Source organism: Sarcophilus harrisii, chromosome 6, assembly GCF_902635505.1.
Source record: "Sarcophilus harrisii chromosome 6, mSarHar1.11, whole genome shotgun sequence".
Taxonomy (NCBI): Eukaryota; Metazoa; Chordata; class Mammalia; order Dasyuromorphia; family Dasyuridae; genus Sarcophilus; species Sarcophilus harrisii.
This window is the reverse complement of record NC_045431.1, coordinates 243,136,819-243,156,085: the sequence shown is the minus strand read 5'-3', so window position 1 is coordinate 243,156,085 and position 19,267 is coordinate 243,136,819. Positions and strand designations below refer to the sequence as shown.

At 53.5% G+C, this 19,267-nt stretch overlaps 1 protein-coding gene across 2 annotated transcripts in view; it reads left to right on the top strand.

Moving 5' to 3' along the window:
* Positions 1-14,489: 14,489 nt before the first annotated feature.
* Positions 14,490-19,267, top strand: part of MARK2 (microtubule affinity regulating kinase 2) — a 49,677-nt gene continuing 44,899 nt past the window's right edge. For both annotated transcript variants that reach the window (XM_031943144.1, XM_031943143.1), the window contains exon 1: positions 14,490-14,731. In XM_031943144.1, coding sequence (XP_031799004.1) covers positions 14,675-14,731 — 57 coding nt within the window. In that variant the 5' untranslated portion in view covers positions 14,490-14,674. The remainder of the gene's footprint in view (positions 14,732-19,267) is intronic.

Sequence of the window (19,267 nt, the reverse complement as noted above, 5' to 3'; positions counted from 1 at the left end):
TGTGCAAAGATAGTTTTCAACATTTAGTCTTGCAAAACCTTGTGTCCCCAATTTTTCTCCTTCCCTTCCCCTACTCTCTTCCCTAGACAACAAGTAATCCAATATATGTAAAATATATGCAGTTCTTTTAGTCATGTTTCCACATTTCTCACGGTTGTGCAAATATTTTCATTATAATCGACGAAACCCAGGAAGCCGTCTCCAGCTCCAACAATAAGAGAAGAGATAGTTAGAAGGCTGGTACGGTAGGAAAGGCAGCTCCCAGTCAGTGTGGCTCTGTGCCGGGAGACGGCACCAGCCTTCAGCGTCCCAGGCTTAAGGTCTCTTAGCCACAAATCTGCAGTAATAGCAGGTTCTTCACCAGGTGGGTCTGGTTTCAAAAATGCAATTACTAGGACACAAACGCGCCCCAGAAGCCTTTGCGTTTCTGGGCTGGGGCTCTGGCTCCGCGGCCGCTTCCAGCCGCGGCTCTGGGAGCCCGCGGGGGTGAGAACCGGAGCTCCAGCAGGAGCTTCACAATCCAGGGAAGGGCGGGGCGCGCGCTCACGGCGGAGGGAGGCTCGCAGAGGCCGCGGCTCTCCGGGGTCCGAGTTTCAGGCCTTCGACTGCCAGTCATGCCCAGGCGCGAAGAAGGAGCTGCTCGGACGTTGTGCGTGATGATGTGTCCCCAGGAATCGGCGAGGGAAGGGCCGCGGGAGCAAAGCTCCGGCGGCAGCTCGCGCGGAGGCCAAGAATCGGGAGCTCGGGCCGTTGGGCGCGGGACGGGAGAAACGAGGAGCGGGGCCGGCCGGGGGCCGGGGCCTGGGGGGGCCCGGCCTGCTTCCCATCCGCAGAGTGGGGACGACCGCGCCACGCCCCCGCGTGGCTGGGAGGAGGCGGCAGGGAGGGGACGGAAAGGACTCGGAACTGGGAGGGGCCGCGGAACACGCTGGTCACGGAAACCGACCGACTGGTGGTGAATGGGGGGGGGGCTTTAAAAAACGGGAATGAGCGGGATCCTCGGAAGCACGAGGCGACGCTGGGCCAGGCTCCAGCCTGGGCCAGAGGCGGTTCCGCCCGGGGCGCGGGGGCCTGGGGGGCGGGGCGCGGGGCCCGGGGCGCGGGGCCTGGGGCGCGGGGCGGGGCCTGGGGCGCGGGGCCTGGCGCGGGGGCGCGGGGGCGCGCGTTTTCTGGGCTTCCCCCCCCTCCCCTCCATGATGTGCAGATGTTTTGTGGGACTGCTGCCTGCTGGGCAGAAAAATGAACTCTAATTATGCCGAGCCAGGGCGGCACCGGAGGGAGGCGTCCCAGAGCCCCTCCCTGTGGGCTGAGGGGGGAACTGCCGCTTCCCTCGGAAAAACGCTTGGGCGCGGGACGGCTCACTGGGGGCAGGGCACGGCGGCGATGCGCGAAGGGGCCGCCAGGGGGCGCTGTGGGGAGCGTGCTGCGGGAACACCCGCCCGAGTCCAGACCCAGATGACAGCGGGCGCCCCGGGGTCGGCGAAGCCCAGTCTCGTCTGCAAAAGGGGTTAGCCGGAGCTTCCCCGTTAGGGCGGGAACGAGGCTGTGTCCGTTACAAGTCCTCGGGCGCCCCCCGCCGGCCTGGTTCCAAAGGGGCTTCAGACCGCGGTTTAGAAACGTAACAGACTGAAGGGAGAAGGGGCGCTGACAGGGCCGGCCCCCGGGCGGTGCACGTACGGCCTCGGGGCGGGTGGGGGCCCGGGCGGGAGGAGGGCGGGCTTTGCCGGAGGCCGCTGGGGTTCTCGCGCAGCGGGGGGGAGGGGGAAGGCCCCGGGAGCCCCGCGTGCAGCTGTTGGGCTTGGGCAGCCAGGCGGCAGCTGCTCAGAGCGGGACAGAGACCTGTTTGTGTCTGCGCGTGGGGTGCGCGCGCATCAGGGAGTGTGCGTGTGCGTGGGATGCGTGTGAATGTGAGTGCACGTGCGTGTGAGTGTGCGTGGGATGCGTGTGAATGTGAGTGCACGTGCGTGTGAGTGTGCGTGGGATGCGTGTGAATGTGAGTGTGCACGTGCGCGGCGTGAGGTGCGGATGCGGTGAATGTGGAGTGTGCACGGCGCGGCGTGGAGTGCGTGGATGCGTAGGAATGTGCACGCGGCGGCTGTGTGTGTGGGATGCGTGTGAATGTGAGTGTGCGTGTGCGTGGGATGCGTGAGTGTGCACGTGCGTGCATGAGTGTGCGTGGGGTGAGTGTGAGTGTGCACGTGCGTGAGTGTGCGTGGGATGCATGTGAGTGTGCACGTGCGTGCGTGTGAATGTGCGTGGGATGCGTGTGAATGTGTGCTCGGCGCAGCGTGATGTGTGTGAAGTGGCACGGGCAGCGTGGTGTTGCCGCGTATGCACGTGTGGAAGTGTTCACACTTGTCAGTCATTACACTTGGGGCTGACGCTTCACACCCCTGTCTGGGGTTTCCTTATCCCAGCTCCTTCCCCATTTCATTTTACAGATGAGGAAACTGAGGCAGACGGGAGGAGGGGAGCTGCCCAGGATCACGTGGTGAATAAGTGTCCGAGGCTGGGCTTGAATTCAGGTCTTCCCCACTGCAGGCCTCGTTCCAGGTGCAAAGCTTAAGCCTTCTCCAGTCCAGCTGCTGATGCTTCCCCTTCCTCCTTGTTGCCCCTCAGAGCCCAATTATTGTCATCTCTATTTCACATCCACAGGGGCGGGCTCTGCACACAGTCGGTGCAGAATAAATAAATGTTGGCCCAAACTCTCTATTAGACCATCTCTAAGCTCCCGGGGCCCAGCCGAGGGCTCTGCCCAAAACAGCTGCTCTTCAAGTGACTGCTGAATGCCTCTGGTAGATGGGAGGGTTGGTGCTTCTTCCTCCATCTCCTGGGCCCCTGCACACTGCTCTGTACACAGCTGGTGCTCAAGAAATAGCTGGCAAACAGCTGGACTCCTTTAGTCAGTGGCTACTAGGTCCCAGGCACTGTATACACTAGAGAGACAAAGAAAAGCAAAAATCAAACAAACAAAACCAACCAAAAAGCTCTAAATGAAGTCCAGGAGATGTCCAAACGAGCTTCAGATGCATTTCATCAGAGGTAAGCAGCAGAGGAAAGGTCCGGTAATTCAGAGGGAGTGGGGAAGGCTTCCTGTAGAAGGTGCGATTTTAGCTGGGACTCAAAGGAGGCCCAGAGGAAGAGGAAGGGCATTCCTGGCAGGGTGCACAATGGGTGAAAATGCTCAGCATCTAGAACTGGAGAATCTCATTTAAAGGACCCCCAGGAGGCCGGGGATGCTGGAACATAGAGCGTGAGTGGGGCTAGATACAGTGTTGTTGTTCATCCTTCACTCTCCAAAAGGACCATGATATGAGGAGGCGATGCCATGACGACACAGCCTCAGCCTCTCTCCAGAGCCATCTGGATCCAGGGGCCAGACACACAGCAGGGCAGCTGAAGAGTACTACAAGGCTGACAAGAATTAGATAGCCAGGGGATGCCTGTCATTTGGGGAACGGCTGATCAAGTAGCGGCCTGTGGATGTTTGGGAAACGACTGTGCAAGAAGAAATGGCAAGAAAGCAAATTTCAGAAAAACCTGAAACTTGTATGAACTGATGCAAAGTGAAATGAATAAAACCGGGGGAAAAACACCATATACAGTAATAACAACAACGTGTGATGGTTGGGTGTGAAAATAAAAAGAATGCTTGAAAGGTGGAGGGAAAGCCAGTTGGGAAGGATTCTGAACATCAAACAGAGGGTTTTCTATTTGATCTTAGAGGTGGTAGGGAATTTATCATCATCACCATCATCATTATTCTGGATTTTGAGTAGGAAAGTGACATGAACTTTAGGAAGATCTTTCTGTAGTTGAGTGAAGGATAAAATGGGGTGGAGAGAGATTTGTGGCACTGAGACCAACCCAAACCTCTGCACAAGGATCTCTTATCTAGAATCCATGTTTTCGTCAATACCTATTACAAGGCCATGTATGCAGTAAGTGCTTAATAAATGCTGAAGTGTACACTAGAATGTAAGCTTCAGGAGACCTGGGACTATTCTTCAGGCTTCTTCAAGACTATGTGCCAGCAGAAGTTGGAAAATGAATGGATGCCCATCAATTGGAGAATGGTTGAGTAAATTGTGGTATATGAATGTTATGGAATATTATTCTTCTGTAAGAAATGACCAGCAGGACGAATACAGAGAGGATTGGCGAGACTTACATGAACTGATGCTGAGCGAAATGAGCAGAACCAGGAAATCATTATATACCTCAACAGCGATATTGTATGAGGATGTATTCTGAAGGAAGTGGATTTCTTCAACAAAGACAAGATCTAACTTAGTTTCAATTGATCAAGGATGGACAGAAGCAGCTACACCCAAAGAAAGACCACTGGGAAATGAATGTAAACTGCTTGCATTTTTGTTCTTCTTCCCAGGTTATTTATACCTTCTAAATCCAATTCTCCCTGAGCAACAAGAAAACTGTTTGGTTCTGCACACGTATATTGTATCCAAGATCTACTGTAATCTATTTAACATGTACAGGACTGCTTGCCATCTTTGGAGAGAGGGTGGAGGGAAGGAGGGGAAAAATCGGAACAGAAGTGAGTGCAAGGGATAATGTTGTAAAAAATTACCCTGGCATGGGTTCTGTCAATAAAAAGTTATTTAATAAAAAAAAAGAAAGAAAAGAAAAAGTAGTGATTTATAAGATTAAAAAAAAAAAAAAAAAGACTATGTGCCAGGCTTTGCTCACAGTTAAACCCTCAATAAAGGCTGAGCTGAATAGTGAAGGGCGGATGTGGAGTACAGCCAGTCCACCCCCTTAATTCTCCTCCTAATAAGGTGGCTGGCTGCCACAGCTGGATCGCTGCAGGTTCAGAGACAGGTTCGTGACCCCCTCCTCCTGTGATGAGGGGTCCTCTCCCCTCTAGCTCTAGCTAGGAATCAGGAAGTGGGTCCTGACTCAAATGAACCCTAACCTAGTCCTAAATCTGGGGTCTCTGGTCTCTTTAGGGGGATATAGAATCAAGAGGTTTTGATTTCTAGAAGAGGAGCAAAGAGTTGTCAAATGGGAACAACATTGGCTCAGCCCCCATCTGGGCAAAGGTACCTGGAGTTGGGAGATTTGGTTCTGAAAGCCTGCTCTGACATTTACCCACTGGGTGACCTTGGGTAAATCACTTGAAAACCTCTCAGCCCAGGTTCTAATCTCAGTGCCAGTAGCACTGCTTCTTCATTCATTCATTTATGCAACGAGCACATATTAAGCACCTGCAGTATGTCAGGCACTGGGTATACAAAGACAAAAAAGTTACCCTTCTTTGTCCTCAAAAAGCTTAAAACCCAAATAGAATAATTAATACACGCTTGTTTTCTGTTGTGTTCTACTCTGTGACCCCATTTGGGGTTTTCTTGGCAAAGTTATTGGAGCAGTTTGACATTTCCTTTTCCAGATCATTTGACAGATGAGGAAACTGAGGCAAACATAATAAAATGATTCACTCAGGTTTACAGAGCTAGTCAATGTCTGAAATTGGATTTGAACTCAGGGTCTTCAACTTCAAGACTGGCATTCTATCTACTTGGGCCATCTAGCTGCTCATTAAATGAAAAGTAGAATGAAAAGAAATGATTTTACATTTCTGGAGAAGGGCTGAAGGGAAGAGGACTAGGATAAGGGTAATAGTGTTTGAGCTTAGAAGGATGTGGCTGGTTCTGGGAAGGGGAAGCGAGAAAACAGGCAGGTTCCCAAAGGCCGATGGAAGAGGCTGCAAGGAGGCCATTCTGGTTGGATGATGGACGGTGAGTGAAGGCTTGAGAAAACTGGAAAGTTTTCCTGGAGCTGGATGGTGAAGGGATTCCAAAGCCCCCAAAAAGGCATGTGTATGTGCTGGAGGGGTGAGCCCCTCCACAGAGTGGAGTGAGTGAGCCACAGGAGAGTGACACTGCCAGGTGTGGGCCTTAGAAATAGCCACTGGGCAAAGCAAAGACATCTGTTAGAGAAAAGGCTCTTAGAGACACTAACCCTTTGTCTGAGGCCTCAGAGCCTTGGTCAGTTAGGTCACTGACCATGCATCCTGACCGTGTCACGTCTACCAATTCCTGGGTTCTAGGGCACAGCAACATTCATCCGACGTCCAGCAAAATCTTGGCCTGCCTTGGAATTGCAAGTGAAGGTTAGCCAGCTCTCATCCTCATGGAGTCTCTCCTCCCTCCACGCTCCTCTGCCAGGTGTTTTCCCCTCTGGCCTCAATTTCCTCATCTGTACAATGGCCACAATCCATTCTGTCTGGATGTGTCCCTGCCCGGTCAATCAAAGTTCTAAAGTCCTTCCCAGTTGCTTGATCCTATGTCCATGAATGGCAGCTAGCTGGTCAGAAGGACCTGGGTGAAAATCCAGCTTCAAACATTCCCTGTGTGACCCTAGTCAAGTCACTTAATCATTTAACTATCATCTGCCTGTTTTCTCCCTTGTAAAATGAGAATTCTATACGTATTCTCTATGTAAAATGTAATCTAAACTTACACACACAAACCCTGTGAAGTACATACTATTATATGTATAATGTAGTATATATATTATATATATAGTATGCTTTTTTATAAGTTTTTATATATCATATATGTACTGTGTATAAAGAACAGTATGTATCTCACAGCGTTTGTGTGAGAATCAAATAAGATATTTTTGGTAAGGTTTTCTGCAAACTTTCCAGCACTATACAAATGCTATCACGATCATTATTAGACCATCAGGACAAGAGCATTCGAAAGAGGACTATTGTTCAGAATTTTTCAGTCGTGTTCAACTCTTGGTGACTCCATTTAGGGGATTTCTTGGCAGAGAAGTTGGAGTGGTTTGCCATTTCCTTTGATCATTGACAGATGAGCAAACTGAGGCAGACTGGGTGAAGTGACTTGTCCAAGATCACACAGTTAGTAAATATCTGAGGTCAGATTTGAACTCAAAACGATGCTTTCCTAACTCCAGAACTAGTGCTCTAACCACTGCTCCACCTTTGGGGAACAAAATGAGAATATTTTTGTAGAAAGGGATGTTGGGAGGTGTAGCTCCCAAGGAGGCAGAAGATCTCACTCACCCTACCTGGAGCTGCCGGTTTTAAGAGATGAGTCCCAAGCCAGCCTCGGTCATACTGGTTTGCCACATTGCCCATCATTCCTGCTCCAGTCTGAGGCTGGGGATAGGAAGAGTAGTTATGGGGGAAGTACAGCTTTGGCACCTTGCGGCTCCTCCTCCCTGCCTGCTGCCCACCAGAGCCTGTCTCCTCCTCATGTGGAGCCCCAAGAACCACGAGGGCAGATTTAAAGGGATAATAATAATAATAATAATAACCGATATTCCTATGGAACTTGGAGGGGAGATCTCCCTCGCTCCTCACGCTCCCCTCAGGAGGAAGGTGCTGCAGGTAGCAAGATCCCCCTTTTCCAGATGAGGAAGCTCATGGGAGGCACAAATGACCCACATCCTGCTAAGCGTTTCCCACTTCCTGTTTTAAAGAAATTCTTTATCTGGAAACCGAGTGGCCGCCCATCAGCTGGGGAACGGCTGGCTAAGTGTGGAATATGAATGGAATGGGATAATTTTGTTCGGTAAGAAATGATCAGCAGGAGGATTTCAGAGGGGCCTGGAGAGACTCACAGGAACTGATGCTGAGGGAAGTGAGCAGAACCACGGCAACAAGATTATACTATGATCAATTCTAATGGACGTGGCCCTCTCCAACCAAGGGGGATTCAAGCTAGTTCCAATGGTCTTATGAAGGAGAGAGCCTCTGCACCTACAGGATTGTGGGGACCGAGTGCGGATCCCAGCAGAGCATTTTCACCGTTTTGTTTTTGTTTGCATTTTGTTTTCTTTCTCGTTTTTTTTTCCTTTTTGATCAGCTTTTTCTTGTGCAGCCTGATCATTGTGGAGAAGAATCGCACGTTTCACATATTGGATTTCTTGCCATCTTAGGGAGGGAGGGAGAAAAATGTGGAACATAAGGTTTTGTAAGGGGGAATGCTGAAAATTAAGCATATGTTTTGAAAATAAAAAGCTTTCGTTAAAAAAAAAAAAATAGAATTCTTTATTCTAAGGCGTGGCTTTCTGGGAGGGAAGAGGCAGGAAGAAGCTAACAAATGATATAAAACCGGTCACCAAACTATTTTACAACAATCACATCCAGAGAGAGAGCGATGAAGTCTGAATGAGGACCAAAGCATAGTATTTTCACCTTTCTGTTGGTTTTGTTTTCTTTCTTGTGGTTTTTTCCCCCCTTTTGGTCTTATTTTTCTTGCCCAACATGACAAATATGGAAATAGGTTTTAAAGGATTGCACAAATTTAACTGTCTTGGAGGGAGAGGGGAGGGAAGGGAAGGAGGGAGAAAAATGCAGAATACAAAGTTTTACAGAATGAAAACTGTCTTTACATGTATTTGGAAAAATAAAATAAGGGGGAGGGGCAGCTAGGTAGCACAATGGATAGAGCACCAGCCCTGAAGTCAGGAGGATCTGAGTGCAAATCTGGCCTCAGAGACTTCACACTTCCTGACGGTGTGACCTTGGGCAAGTCACTTAACCTCAATTGCCTCAGCCAAAAAAAAATAAAATGCTATTAGAAAAAAAGAAAAATCTATTTTAAAAATAAAGATTAAAAGTGAATAAAAAGTTATAATTATTTAAAAAAAAAATAAATTAGATACAAACTAAAAAAAAAAAGACTAAAAGCTGAAGACGCCACCGAAATGTGAATTTTAAAAAATCACATCAAATCAGATGCCAGTGCTCCCTGAGGCTGCCCAGGAAGGGAGGGTGATAAATGCTGGCTCTCCTCAGGTACCTTCCCCGACGCTGCCCCGGCTCTCATTAAAGGAGCAAACACTCTGGAGGAGATTCTCTACCCTGTGTCTGTGGTCCGTGGTCATCTGGGAGCTCCTCTGACTTTTCCCTCTCTCTGTATCTTACCAATCTGTAAAATGGGAGTGCCTCGCAGAGTCGTGGCCGAGGCTCAGAGCCCTGCACCGTCGTTGAACGTCCCCTGGCTTCTTTCTCACCTGGGTGGGCTCACCTTCTTCTTGGGCAGGTTGGCCGGTCTGGTGGATGGCGGGAAAGCCAGGGAGCGGGGTGTGAGCTTACCCGTGTCCACCAGGGGGCAGACGGTCGCTGCCGGTTCCCAGCCGGGAGCGGTGGAGGAGGGCAGGGGAAGGGAAAGTCGGCGTGCCCGGCCCGCGCTTTCCCTTTCGCAGAGGTGGCACTGCCCTGGATGGAAGTTTGGGCCTGGAGCTGAGGGAGTCTGAGCCCCAGGGCCTGGGCTGCCAACTGACCAAGGGGGTGAGTCACTTCCCTGCCCCGGAACATGAGGGGGCATGGGAAAGCTAGCGTATATATGGTTCCGGAGGCAGGGATACCCGAGCTTGGATATAGCCTCATATACTTCCTAGCTGTGTGACCCTGGGCAAGTCCCTTCACTCTGCCTGCCTCAGTTTCCTCATCTGTCAGATGAGCCGGAGAAGGAAATGGCCGACCCCTCCCGTATCTCTGCCAGGAAAAGCCCCCGTGGGGTCACAGAGAGTCAGCCATGTCTGAAAACGAATGAACAGCAAAAGCCGGACCTCCTCATCGGCCTACTCAAGGTCACAAAGATAATCCTTCCAGCTCTGGGTCCTATGGCAACCGTAAGACTCTTCCCGCCCTGGAGATCGGGAGGAGGGCAAAGCTGAAGCTTTAGGGCTCTCTGTTTTTAGCCTGAACCCCTGCCAGATCCCTGGCTCCCCCCCTCCCCCAAAGCTCTTGTTGAGCCCAGCGGGGCCCTGGGACACAAGTCCCAACATGCCAGGGGCGAAAAGCCTTGGAGATGGGGAGCTCCTCGGCTTAGAGAGCGGGAGAAAGGAACGCAGAGCACGGCCTCCATCCAGTCCTACCCTGTTGCTTTCCAGAGGGACAAACTCCGTCGGCCCCTACTTGAACGGACCAACGTCCAGCCGCTAAACTGAATCGGAACCCACTTCTACAGATCGCCAAGCCGGTGGTGTTCCTGGCTCACACCTCCTGGCTAACTGACTTCCTGACTAACCTCCTCTACAGCCCTTCCCTTGAGCAAGAGGGCTCAAAGAGGGAGCTGGAAACTGAGCAGGGATTGCTGGAAATCCCGGCCGGGCTGGCCCCTGGCTGCGCAAGTCTTCTCTCCCCCTCAGGAACATCCCACAGAGAGAGTGACACAGCGGATAGAACATCGGGTTTGGAGTTGGGGAGAGCTGCCTTCAGACCCCCCTCTGACTGTTCAGTCGATCGACCTTCTGGAGACTCAGGCAAATTTCTAAGATGGTGAGTTATATGTAATTGCTTTGCTGTCTGCCTCTGGGAAGGGAGCTTTCAATCGATAAACATTTATGAAGCACCTACTATGCGCCGGGCTCTGTAATAGGCAAAGCCCTCCCTGCCCATAAGAAGTCTGAGCTTTGACAGCATCATGTGGCCATTTTTGAAACTTTTGAGCTTCGCAGATTCTAATTTCAACATCTTCTAATCCACAAGCAAACATTAAGGCCCCGGGACACGCCAGATAATAGGAAGCAGAGACAAAAAATGAAACAAGAATTATGGGGAAGGTAGCATCGATAGGGATATAAAATCGAATAAATACAAAAATCAATTCAAGGTAAGTTATTGTGATGAATTCTGGGAAGGGAAGACACTAGCAGCTGTGGGGGAGGAGGGAATAGGGAAAGCTGTGTTCAGAAGGTGGCATTTCAGGTGAGCCTTAAGGGAGGTGAGAAATAAGGTGGAGGTGAGAGGGGGAAGAATTCTAGGCATAGGGAAGGCCAGAGATGAAAGAGTGCTGTGGGTGAAGGACAGAGAAAGACAGAGACAAACCCAATCCGGCCAGACTCGCTGTGACAGGAGAAGTAACGTCCCATGGAGTTGGCCCCGCTCTTGGGCGGTTATAGAGCATAACTGAGTCGTTTCTATGGCATCCTAAAGGAGCTTGTGGGAAACCAGTTTGGCAGCTGTGGAAGTGGACAGAGGGGAGGCAGGGAGGCCAACTGGGAGGCCATCGTCATCAGGTCCAAGTAAGATAACTGTATGATAATGAGAAGGGGACCTGTTTGGTGCAGCAAGGGAGCAGGCTCAGTGCGATTAGATGACAACTGGATATCTGGGGTGAGGAGATGAGGATGATGAAGAGACTGGGAATCTGGGAGACTAGAAGGATGAGGAGTGCCCTTAGCCAAAAAAAAAAAAAAAAAAAAAAAAAAAAAAAAAGGAAAGCCAATGGTGGGAGGGGAAGAGGAAGATAATGAGTTCAGTTTGGGATGGGTAGAGTTTTGGGCACCTGGTTTGAAATGAGTCTTGTCCCTGAAATGAATAGTCATCTGCAGAGACCTTTGAACTCCCAGGAGTGAGCTTGCCAGCTAGCTACCTGAAGGGGAAGGCCAGGATTCATCTTTCTAACAGACGTTAGGATTGTTCTTTGGGTTAGAACCAGAGAAATGTCCCAGAGGCACCTTCTGGGGAGGTTCTGTGGGAGGACAAGAATCCAACACCTTGATTCAGTGCTTGGGAGGGAGCTCAGTGGTTATCTACTGCAAGCACAACCTGAAAACTGCAGACAGGTGGTCCTCCAGTGTCTGCCTGGAGAGTTCCTAGGAAGCTGAAGCTACTACCTCCCGAAGCGACCCAGTGGGTCATGGGACGTCTCAGTCTGTTTTTGCCATCCTGCCTCTGGCTCCTGCTTCAGCCGGCACGAGGCTTTTCGTCCTAGTGGTCACCCTCCTCCTCCTCTGGAGAATTTTACCCATGACCTTTCCAGAACTGAAAATAACATTCTACAGCTGGTCTGATCAAAGTAGAGAAGGGAGGAGCTTGGATCCAGCCTTTAGAGACATCTTGTCCAATCCCCTTATTTTACAGATAAAGAAACTGAGATTCAAATAGGTGATGTGTCTTACCCAGGGGTCAGGTGGCAAGTAAGAGCGTTGAGATTTGAATCCAGGTCTTCTGGTCCCAATTCCAGTGCTCTTTGCATGGTACTCCACTCCTCAAGGTGGGACTGTCACCACCTTATTCGGTGATCCAAGCCTCTTTCCATGCGGCTCAAGATGATTCCAATAAGCTTTTTCTTTTCTTTTCTTTTGGCAGCTATGCCCTATTTGTGACTCATATTGCAGAGCTTGCGGTCCACTAAGACCCTTGGATCTTTTTGTGACCAGCTCCAACAGACTGAGTAGGCACAGGGGCAGAAAAGGGGAGGTGGTCTTCTGCACTAGCAACTGGGGTGAGGGAGTGCCCATATCGAGAAGATCACGGGCGCAAATGGAAAACACTTTCTTCTTGTTGAAGATGGAGGAAGGGCAAAGCAATTAAACAAGAATAGGGTCTATTGGAATTGAGAGCTAGGCTTAGTCTTTGGTATTGGCTCGTGTATGAGTTTTCCTCATCTCTAAAATGGGCTTAATGATCCCATACTAACCCTCTTCTAGGACAAAGTGCTTTGAAAACTTAAAATGCTCAGACCGGGGAGTTCTTCTAAGCATCCAGAAGCATTTGGCTGTATTAACTTCCATGTATCATGTTTATCTTTGCCGTTCCTTCTCACACAGCAGCCTCAGCCAGGGAGTTCCAAAGGACCCTAGGGAATAGGGCAACTGTCTTATGGGAGTCCAAGGCTATGAGCGAGGCAGCAAGCACTTGGAGTCTCCCTTTCATGTCTTGCTGAGAAGGGGAGCCCTCTCTAGAGTGTGCCCTTTCTTGAGGAGTGGGAGGGAGTACTCCCCCTATCAAACTTCAGCTGGCTCCCTCTGCCCCTCTCCTCTCCCCCCCATCCCCATTGTAGCCATTAGGATTATGGAGTGTTCTTGTCTGGTCACAGCCACTGGCTAGGAATCCGATCTGCAGTGAACCGGGTAATGGGTGACTTTCAGAGGGATACATGGGCTGATTGACAGAGATATTAACTCATGTATATAGTGTTTGAAGAATGAATAATAATTATATACTACTGCAACTTCTAGTCTTTTATGGGCCACCAGGTATGAGAGATTCGATTTGATTAGATTAAAGCATTTATTAAATGCCTACTGTATGCTATTAAACCATTTATTAAATGCCTACTGTATGCTAGGCACTCTGCTAAGCACTGTGGATACAATTAACAAGAAAAATGGGACAGTCTCTACTTTCAGGAAGCTCATAGAGAAAGGGGAAAGGGGAAGAAAGTAGATGGTGGAATCCTCACCTGGATGGCTCAAGCCTGGAGCTGAAGCAGATAGCAGAGTGAACAACAGAAGACAGCATTTAGAATTGAATTCTGCAAGAACTCTGCGAGTTCTCCCCATTTAATAGCCGAGGAAACTGAGGCTGAGAATGTAAGTGACTTGTGCACAGTCACATAGCTAGTGTCTGAAGCAGGAATCTTCCTGCCTCTGAGGCTCTGAGACTCAGAGACCCTGACTCTGAGTCCTGTTCACTGTGTTCCCCCACCGACCCGCTTCATTTGACTGTTTCATTCCCCAGAAAGCAGCAGTTGGGCCAATCTCAGTAACTTCCATTTTTCTAGGGCTTTCTTCACAAGAGTCTAACGAGGGAGGAAACATGGGGATTAGCGTTCCCATTTCACAGATGATAAAAGAGAGGCACAGAGAGAGAGATGGGACAATCTGACTGAAGCACCCAGCTTCTTAGACCCAGGGCCAGCGCTCTTTCCCCACATCACCCGCGATGGGAATCTGGGGGTGGCCACATTTGCCGCAAGACCAAGGATGCCGGAGTCATTCGCCTACCTTCCCCAGGTCCCGCTCCCGCAGCACCATCGCTGCGTCCCTCTGCGTGCCCCCCCGCCCGCCCCCGCCTGCCGCTCCGCCTCCTTCCCCCCTTCGCTCTCCGCCTGAGCACGGGCCCGGTCCTCCCCATCCCGTTTCTGGGGCGCTTTAAGCTTCACAAAGTGCTTTAGGGACGTCGGCCGCGGGGCGGGCGGGGCGGAGTCCGTGCGGCGGAGGGCGAGCCGCCCCTCGGCCTCTCGGTGCGCGCCCCGGCCGGCAGAGCCCCGCGGGCGGCGCGGCGCAGCTCTGCGGAAAGCCCCGGAGGGCCCCGCCTGGGTACCACTCCCGGGATGCTGCGAGGAAGTTGCCAGGATGCAGGCGGAGAAAGCCGCGGCTCCGGGTGTTTCCGGAAGTCGCCCGGGCCCACCCTGGGGCGCGGGGGCGGGGCGGGGGCGGGGCCATCCCTTAGCACGCCGCTCGCCGCCCTTTCCTGAGCTGAGGGAAAGAGCTCGGGCGGAGTTTGCGGAAGGCGGGGAGGGATGGGTGGGGGAGAGGGGGCGTGGTCCCATCTGGCCGCGCCCACCCCGCTCCCCTTCGGCTGTTTCCGGAGCCCTCGGCCGGCGCGCGCGCTCCCGCGGCCCCCGCCTTCGGCTGTTTCCGGAGGCCCGTCTCTGCCGGGAGCCCGGCGCCCGGCGCTTCGGCAGTTTCCGGCCGCTGGCGACGGAAAGAGCCGAGGGCCCCCCAGCCCAGCCCGGGCCCCGGCCCGGGGGCCGCCGGAGCCGCCCGGAGCCGGCGCGGCCTAGCCCGAGCGGCGCAGCCGGGGGCTGGCGTGAGCGGCCGGCCCGGCCTCCCCGCACCCCTGGCCGGGGCCCATGCGGCCGGGGTCCCCGCGCTGAGCCGCCCGGCGCCCGTGGCCCTTCCTCGCAGCCCCCGGGCCCCCGGCCCCGGCGGCACCATGTCCAGCGCCCGGACCCCCCTGCCCACGCTGAACGAGAGGGACACGGAGCAGCAGGTAGGAGCGCGCCGCCCGGGGCCGCTGCCCGTGCCCACGCCGCGCCGGCCGGGCCTGCCGGGCGTCCTGTCATCGCGGCCGCCGCCCCCTCCCCCGCCGGGCCCCCCATTGGGACCCCCGCGCCGCCCTCCGCGCTGTCACTTTCTCCCGGCAACCTGTTGCTCCGCCCGCGCCCGGCCCGGGGTCCGCGCGGCTTCCGCGACCCCCGGCCCGGGCCCGGCTCTCCTGGAGCTCCGCTGGGGCACGAGTGTCAGCCGGCCGGCCGCCCTGCTCCGGGTGCGTGGGGGACCGGGCGCCCGCGGCCGCACGTCTGCACCAGGCGCTCCTGCGAGCGGGGAATGCAGCCCTGGGCTCCCGCTCTCCGCCTCCCCTGCCCCCACCGGCATCTGTCACCCGAACTTGACCCCCTTCTGACCCCTCCCCCATCCCCGGACGTGGGTGCTGGGGCCCTGGGGGCTGACACCCGCCCGCCTCCCCCACAGCCTCCTCCTCTCCTCGGGGGTCGCCTCGCCCTCCCCTGCCGGCCGGCGGGGCCGTTCTGGAAGGGGTTCTTCCCCTGGACATTTGCGTCTCCATTATCTCTGGCGGACCCAGGGCGTGGGGGTGAAACCGGCTGGGGAGGAGCAAGGCTGGCGCTGGTTGTGGCCGGAGCCGCTCCCTCTGGAGCCCTCCGGGCTCGTCCCCGGCGCCCCCACTCTCCCACAGACCCTGCTAGAAGGGAACTTCAGGCTGCCGGCTCAGCGTTTGGATTTCTACTTTTTGAGAGAGGTCACGGTCGATGGGTGGGGGTCTCCGGGGAGCTGTGGGCTGGCGGAGCGGGGGCTGCCCTGCTCTTGTTTTGTCTGCCCTTCCTTTTGGGGTTCCTCCCACCCCCAGACAATAAAAGCAGACTGTTCACATGGGGGCTTTGCCAAAGCAGTGGATGTGGGAGTGATACCGGGGCCTGAAGCTCCCTGCTGCCATTTTATTTTATGGCAGCCCATTGAAAGTCGGGTGGGAGGCAGGGCTCTGCATCCTTAGGGTGCCCCCCATCTGGGGGTTCCTCCGCAGCTCTTCCTGTTACTGATTTACTTTTCCCTGCGGCTCTGCAGAAGAGCTCCTCCCGTAACTTAGCCCCGGCTCCTCTCCTCCAGAAAACCCCAGATTCTGACACCTAAGGATCGGCAGCTCCTGAGCAGGTGACAGGATCCTCCCCAAGAGGAGGAAGCCCATTGGAGCTGGAGACCGAGTAGGCAGCGGAGCCGAGGAGGAGAAACCCCACCTTGTTCTTCCTGCTGCTTTTCCATGGGAAGGCAGCCTCAGCAGCCAGTTGGGTGCTGAGGAGAGCAGCCCTAAGGTTTCCCCTCCCTGCTGGCAGGAGGAGACTCCCCACCCCCATGAAAGGCTCTCTATCCCCGGCTTTACTTCAGAATGACTTAAACCGGTTCTTCCAGAAATAGGTAAACAAACAATTGGCATCTTTAGGCTTTTTCCTCCTTTTTCCCCTGCCCTTTTCCCAAGAGCTTCTGAAAAAATAAAACACCCCCCGAAATGCCGACGAACAAAAATAGCCCTTGTGTGGCCGGGAGACGGCCCGCTCACTGAGCCCGGTTCTGCCCGGAGCTGCTTTTGGCGACACCTGATTCTGAGGGAGGTTCTGTCCCATCTGCTGCCCCAGACACAACTTCTCGTCCTCAGGGGCCTGTCGAGAGGGATGGAGATGGCTGTCACCGGAGCAGAGGTGGGCGCCGGGGGCTGGAATTCCTTTTTCAAATGGGGCTCCCGGCTTGGAGGCTTGGCTGGCAGGGGGGCATCAACACCACACAGCTTGTCTTCTAGCCAATGGCCACAGTAAGAGGGAAGGGGGAGCTTCTCCTTGCTGTCGGCCAGGGTCTGCCCTGGAACCTACTTTGTGGCCTCAGAACCGTCCGGGCTGGGAGAGCAGGCCCAGGAAAACCCTGGACTGACCCTAGGCCAGGGGCCCTGTGAGGCAGTGGGCATGTTGGAGTCCCCCCAGAGGGCTCAGAGCTTTGTCCCCGCCATCAGCCCTCCACCGCCCTGGAGAAAAGACCAGACCAGAAGGGCCTGAGATCTTGTGGGGATGATGGAGATTCCATGGTTGAGTGGCGGCCTTAAGGCTCTGGGCTGCTCCCGGTCAGCTTTACCTTGAACATTGCATTGATTTATCAGTCTTCTCTCTGTGAAATGGGGTTAATGGCAACACTATACGACACACTTGGTTGTTGTGAGGAAAAGGCGCTTTTATCTTAAGGATTTCCCCGGAAGCAGGTTTCGGGCATTGGGAGCAGGATGGTAGGGAGGCAGGCCCCGTCTAGGAGGATGCTCCTTTGCCCGTGTGGGGAAGCCTCCTGGCCTAGGCCTGGGCAGGTTGGGGGATTGGCTGCACTATCTGAGCCCATGTTAGTTTGTCCCAGGAACTCTGGTCAAGGGGGCCTCAGATCTGGACGGTGCCTTCATCTGGGGCTGTGGCTGAAGGGAAAGGTGATTCAGGAAACTCCGAGTCAGTCTTGGTCAGTCCTTGGTAAGACCTTCAGCCGCTGCTTTCTGTTGACTTCAGGAGTGGCCAAACTGGAGGTTCCAGCTTGATTTAAGGTTGTCCTGGGTGTGGTCTGTTGATTTATAGTTGAAATTCAACTGGCTTCAGGTTAAAGCCGTCCTTGCAAAGGGACCAGGAACCTTTCAGGTTGTAACCAAAGATAGGCTGGAAATATTTCTTTGGTTGCTGTTGTGAGTGGAATTTAACGTTGTAAGGTAGGACAGGGCCACCAGCATTTCTTTAAGTCTGAGACAGTCGCACAAGTGAACTCTCTTGGGAAGTCTACAACTTCCCAGCCCATACTGGTTCCCCTTTGAACAGAATGACTCCAGCGCTGTGGGTATGTGACCAGGGCTGGTTCTGTGCCTTCATTAGCTGTTTCTCCTCTAAGCTGACGTGTCTTCTCTGCTCCTAGGAGCTTTCTTTAGTCTATTCCATTTGTATTATGTCAACTGGAATCAATATTTCACGTCCGCAGTACAGTCAAGCCTTGGGCCTTCCGGCCCATTATTGTCAAGTAAGGTGGGAGGTGGGCAGATGTCCCCCTTTGGTCCTGTCAGTGCTTTGGCTTGGAGAGACGGGCCCACCAGTGCTTCCCGAACCCATTAATGTGGTGAGAGAGTTGGAGTTGCTCGGTAACCCTTGGGCGCTGTCCCAGCCATGGCAGACTGAAAGGACTGGGGTGGGCTTCTTTTTCTGAATAAACTGGAAACCTCTCTCTTGATCTGGTCGGCCTCAAAGCAGCATTTTGCCAAAAAAGAGTCTCTTGTCTTAGAGAATGGGATGGAAGGAAGTGAGGGTTTGATTCCATCTGAACCATGAAACTTTCTAGGCCTAGGATTCCTGAGGGTTTTTTTGATTTCCCACTTCAGTAGGGCTGGGGGGGACCCATCCCTTGAAGTTAGTGGTTTAATAAGGTCACCTCCAGGCCGGGAGGCTCCCACTTCCTGGGAGCTGGGGGTTTCAGAAATCTCACTTCTGAATCTGGGCCCCCCACCCTGTTCCTAGCCCTCTTCAGCTCTGATGAGTCACTGGAGTGATCTCTTCATTTCTTCCCTGGCTGTTTGTTTGTTTGGCCTTAAAGCTCTGAAGGGAGCACAGCACTGGGCCCTGTGACGGCTAGTGAGGGAGAGGGTCCCGGCCCCCTTGTCCCGCCGGGACTGCCATTCTCCCATCTCCACATAGGCTTGCCGGGTGTTTCCCTCGGGGGCTTTCCAGGGTCCTGTGACTTTCCCTTTTCCGGGGTCGGGCTGTTGAGATGGTCTTCCTCCTCCTGAAGCGCAGTGGAGATGAGAGCAGGGTATCATGGGGCTGCGGCCTAGACGGGGCAGCTGTGAGCAGGTCTTCTTCTCTTCCCTTGCCCCCCCCCCCCCCAGCTCCTCTGTTGGGGGTATAAATAGGTTGGGTTCCTTTATCTGAATGTCTATTTTTGCCTGAGGTGTTTTGAAGCTTCTCAGGCCGGGCTGGGAGCTCTCTCCACAGATATCTGTCTTTGGGGAGGGGGGTGGTATGTGTGTTCTTCCTGCCCTCCCCCCATTATTCTGCACATTTCCTATTATCAATTTTTTCCCAGAGGCAGAAATGATTATTTCCTCCTATGACCTAACTAATTTTAGCTTTATAAAGCCCAGTAATCACAAGGTTGGGGGACAGATCCTGGCAGCAAGGTAAGCCCCAGAGGGAGAATGTGTGCTTGGTAAATGGCTGGCTCTGGGCTGCTGCCCTTTTTCTTTTTAACTTGGGGAAGGAAAGTGGAACCGGCCAGGGGCTCCTTTGCAGAACCAGTTGAGCTGGTTTCCAGTAATGCCCTCCTTTCCTCCCTCGCCGGGATGTTGGCAACACAAAGGTCTCGGTCCTCTGGGGCTTTCAGAGGTTCATTGAAGGCAGGCGAAGCCTTCTGCAACCATTTGCGGCCTCCAGCTCGCCAGTGCTGGCCGTGGGCGCGGGCCTGGGGCTTCTACCCCTACCTCTTCCCCCTATGGAACACCTGAGGCTCCCCA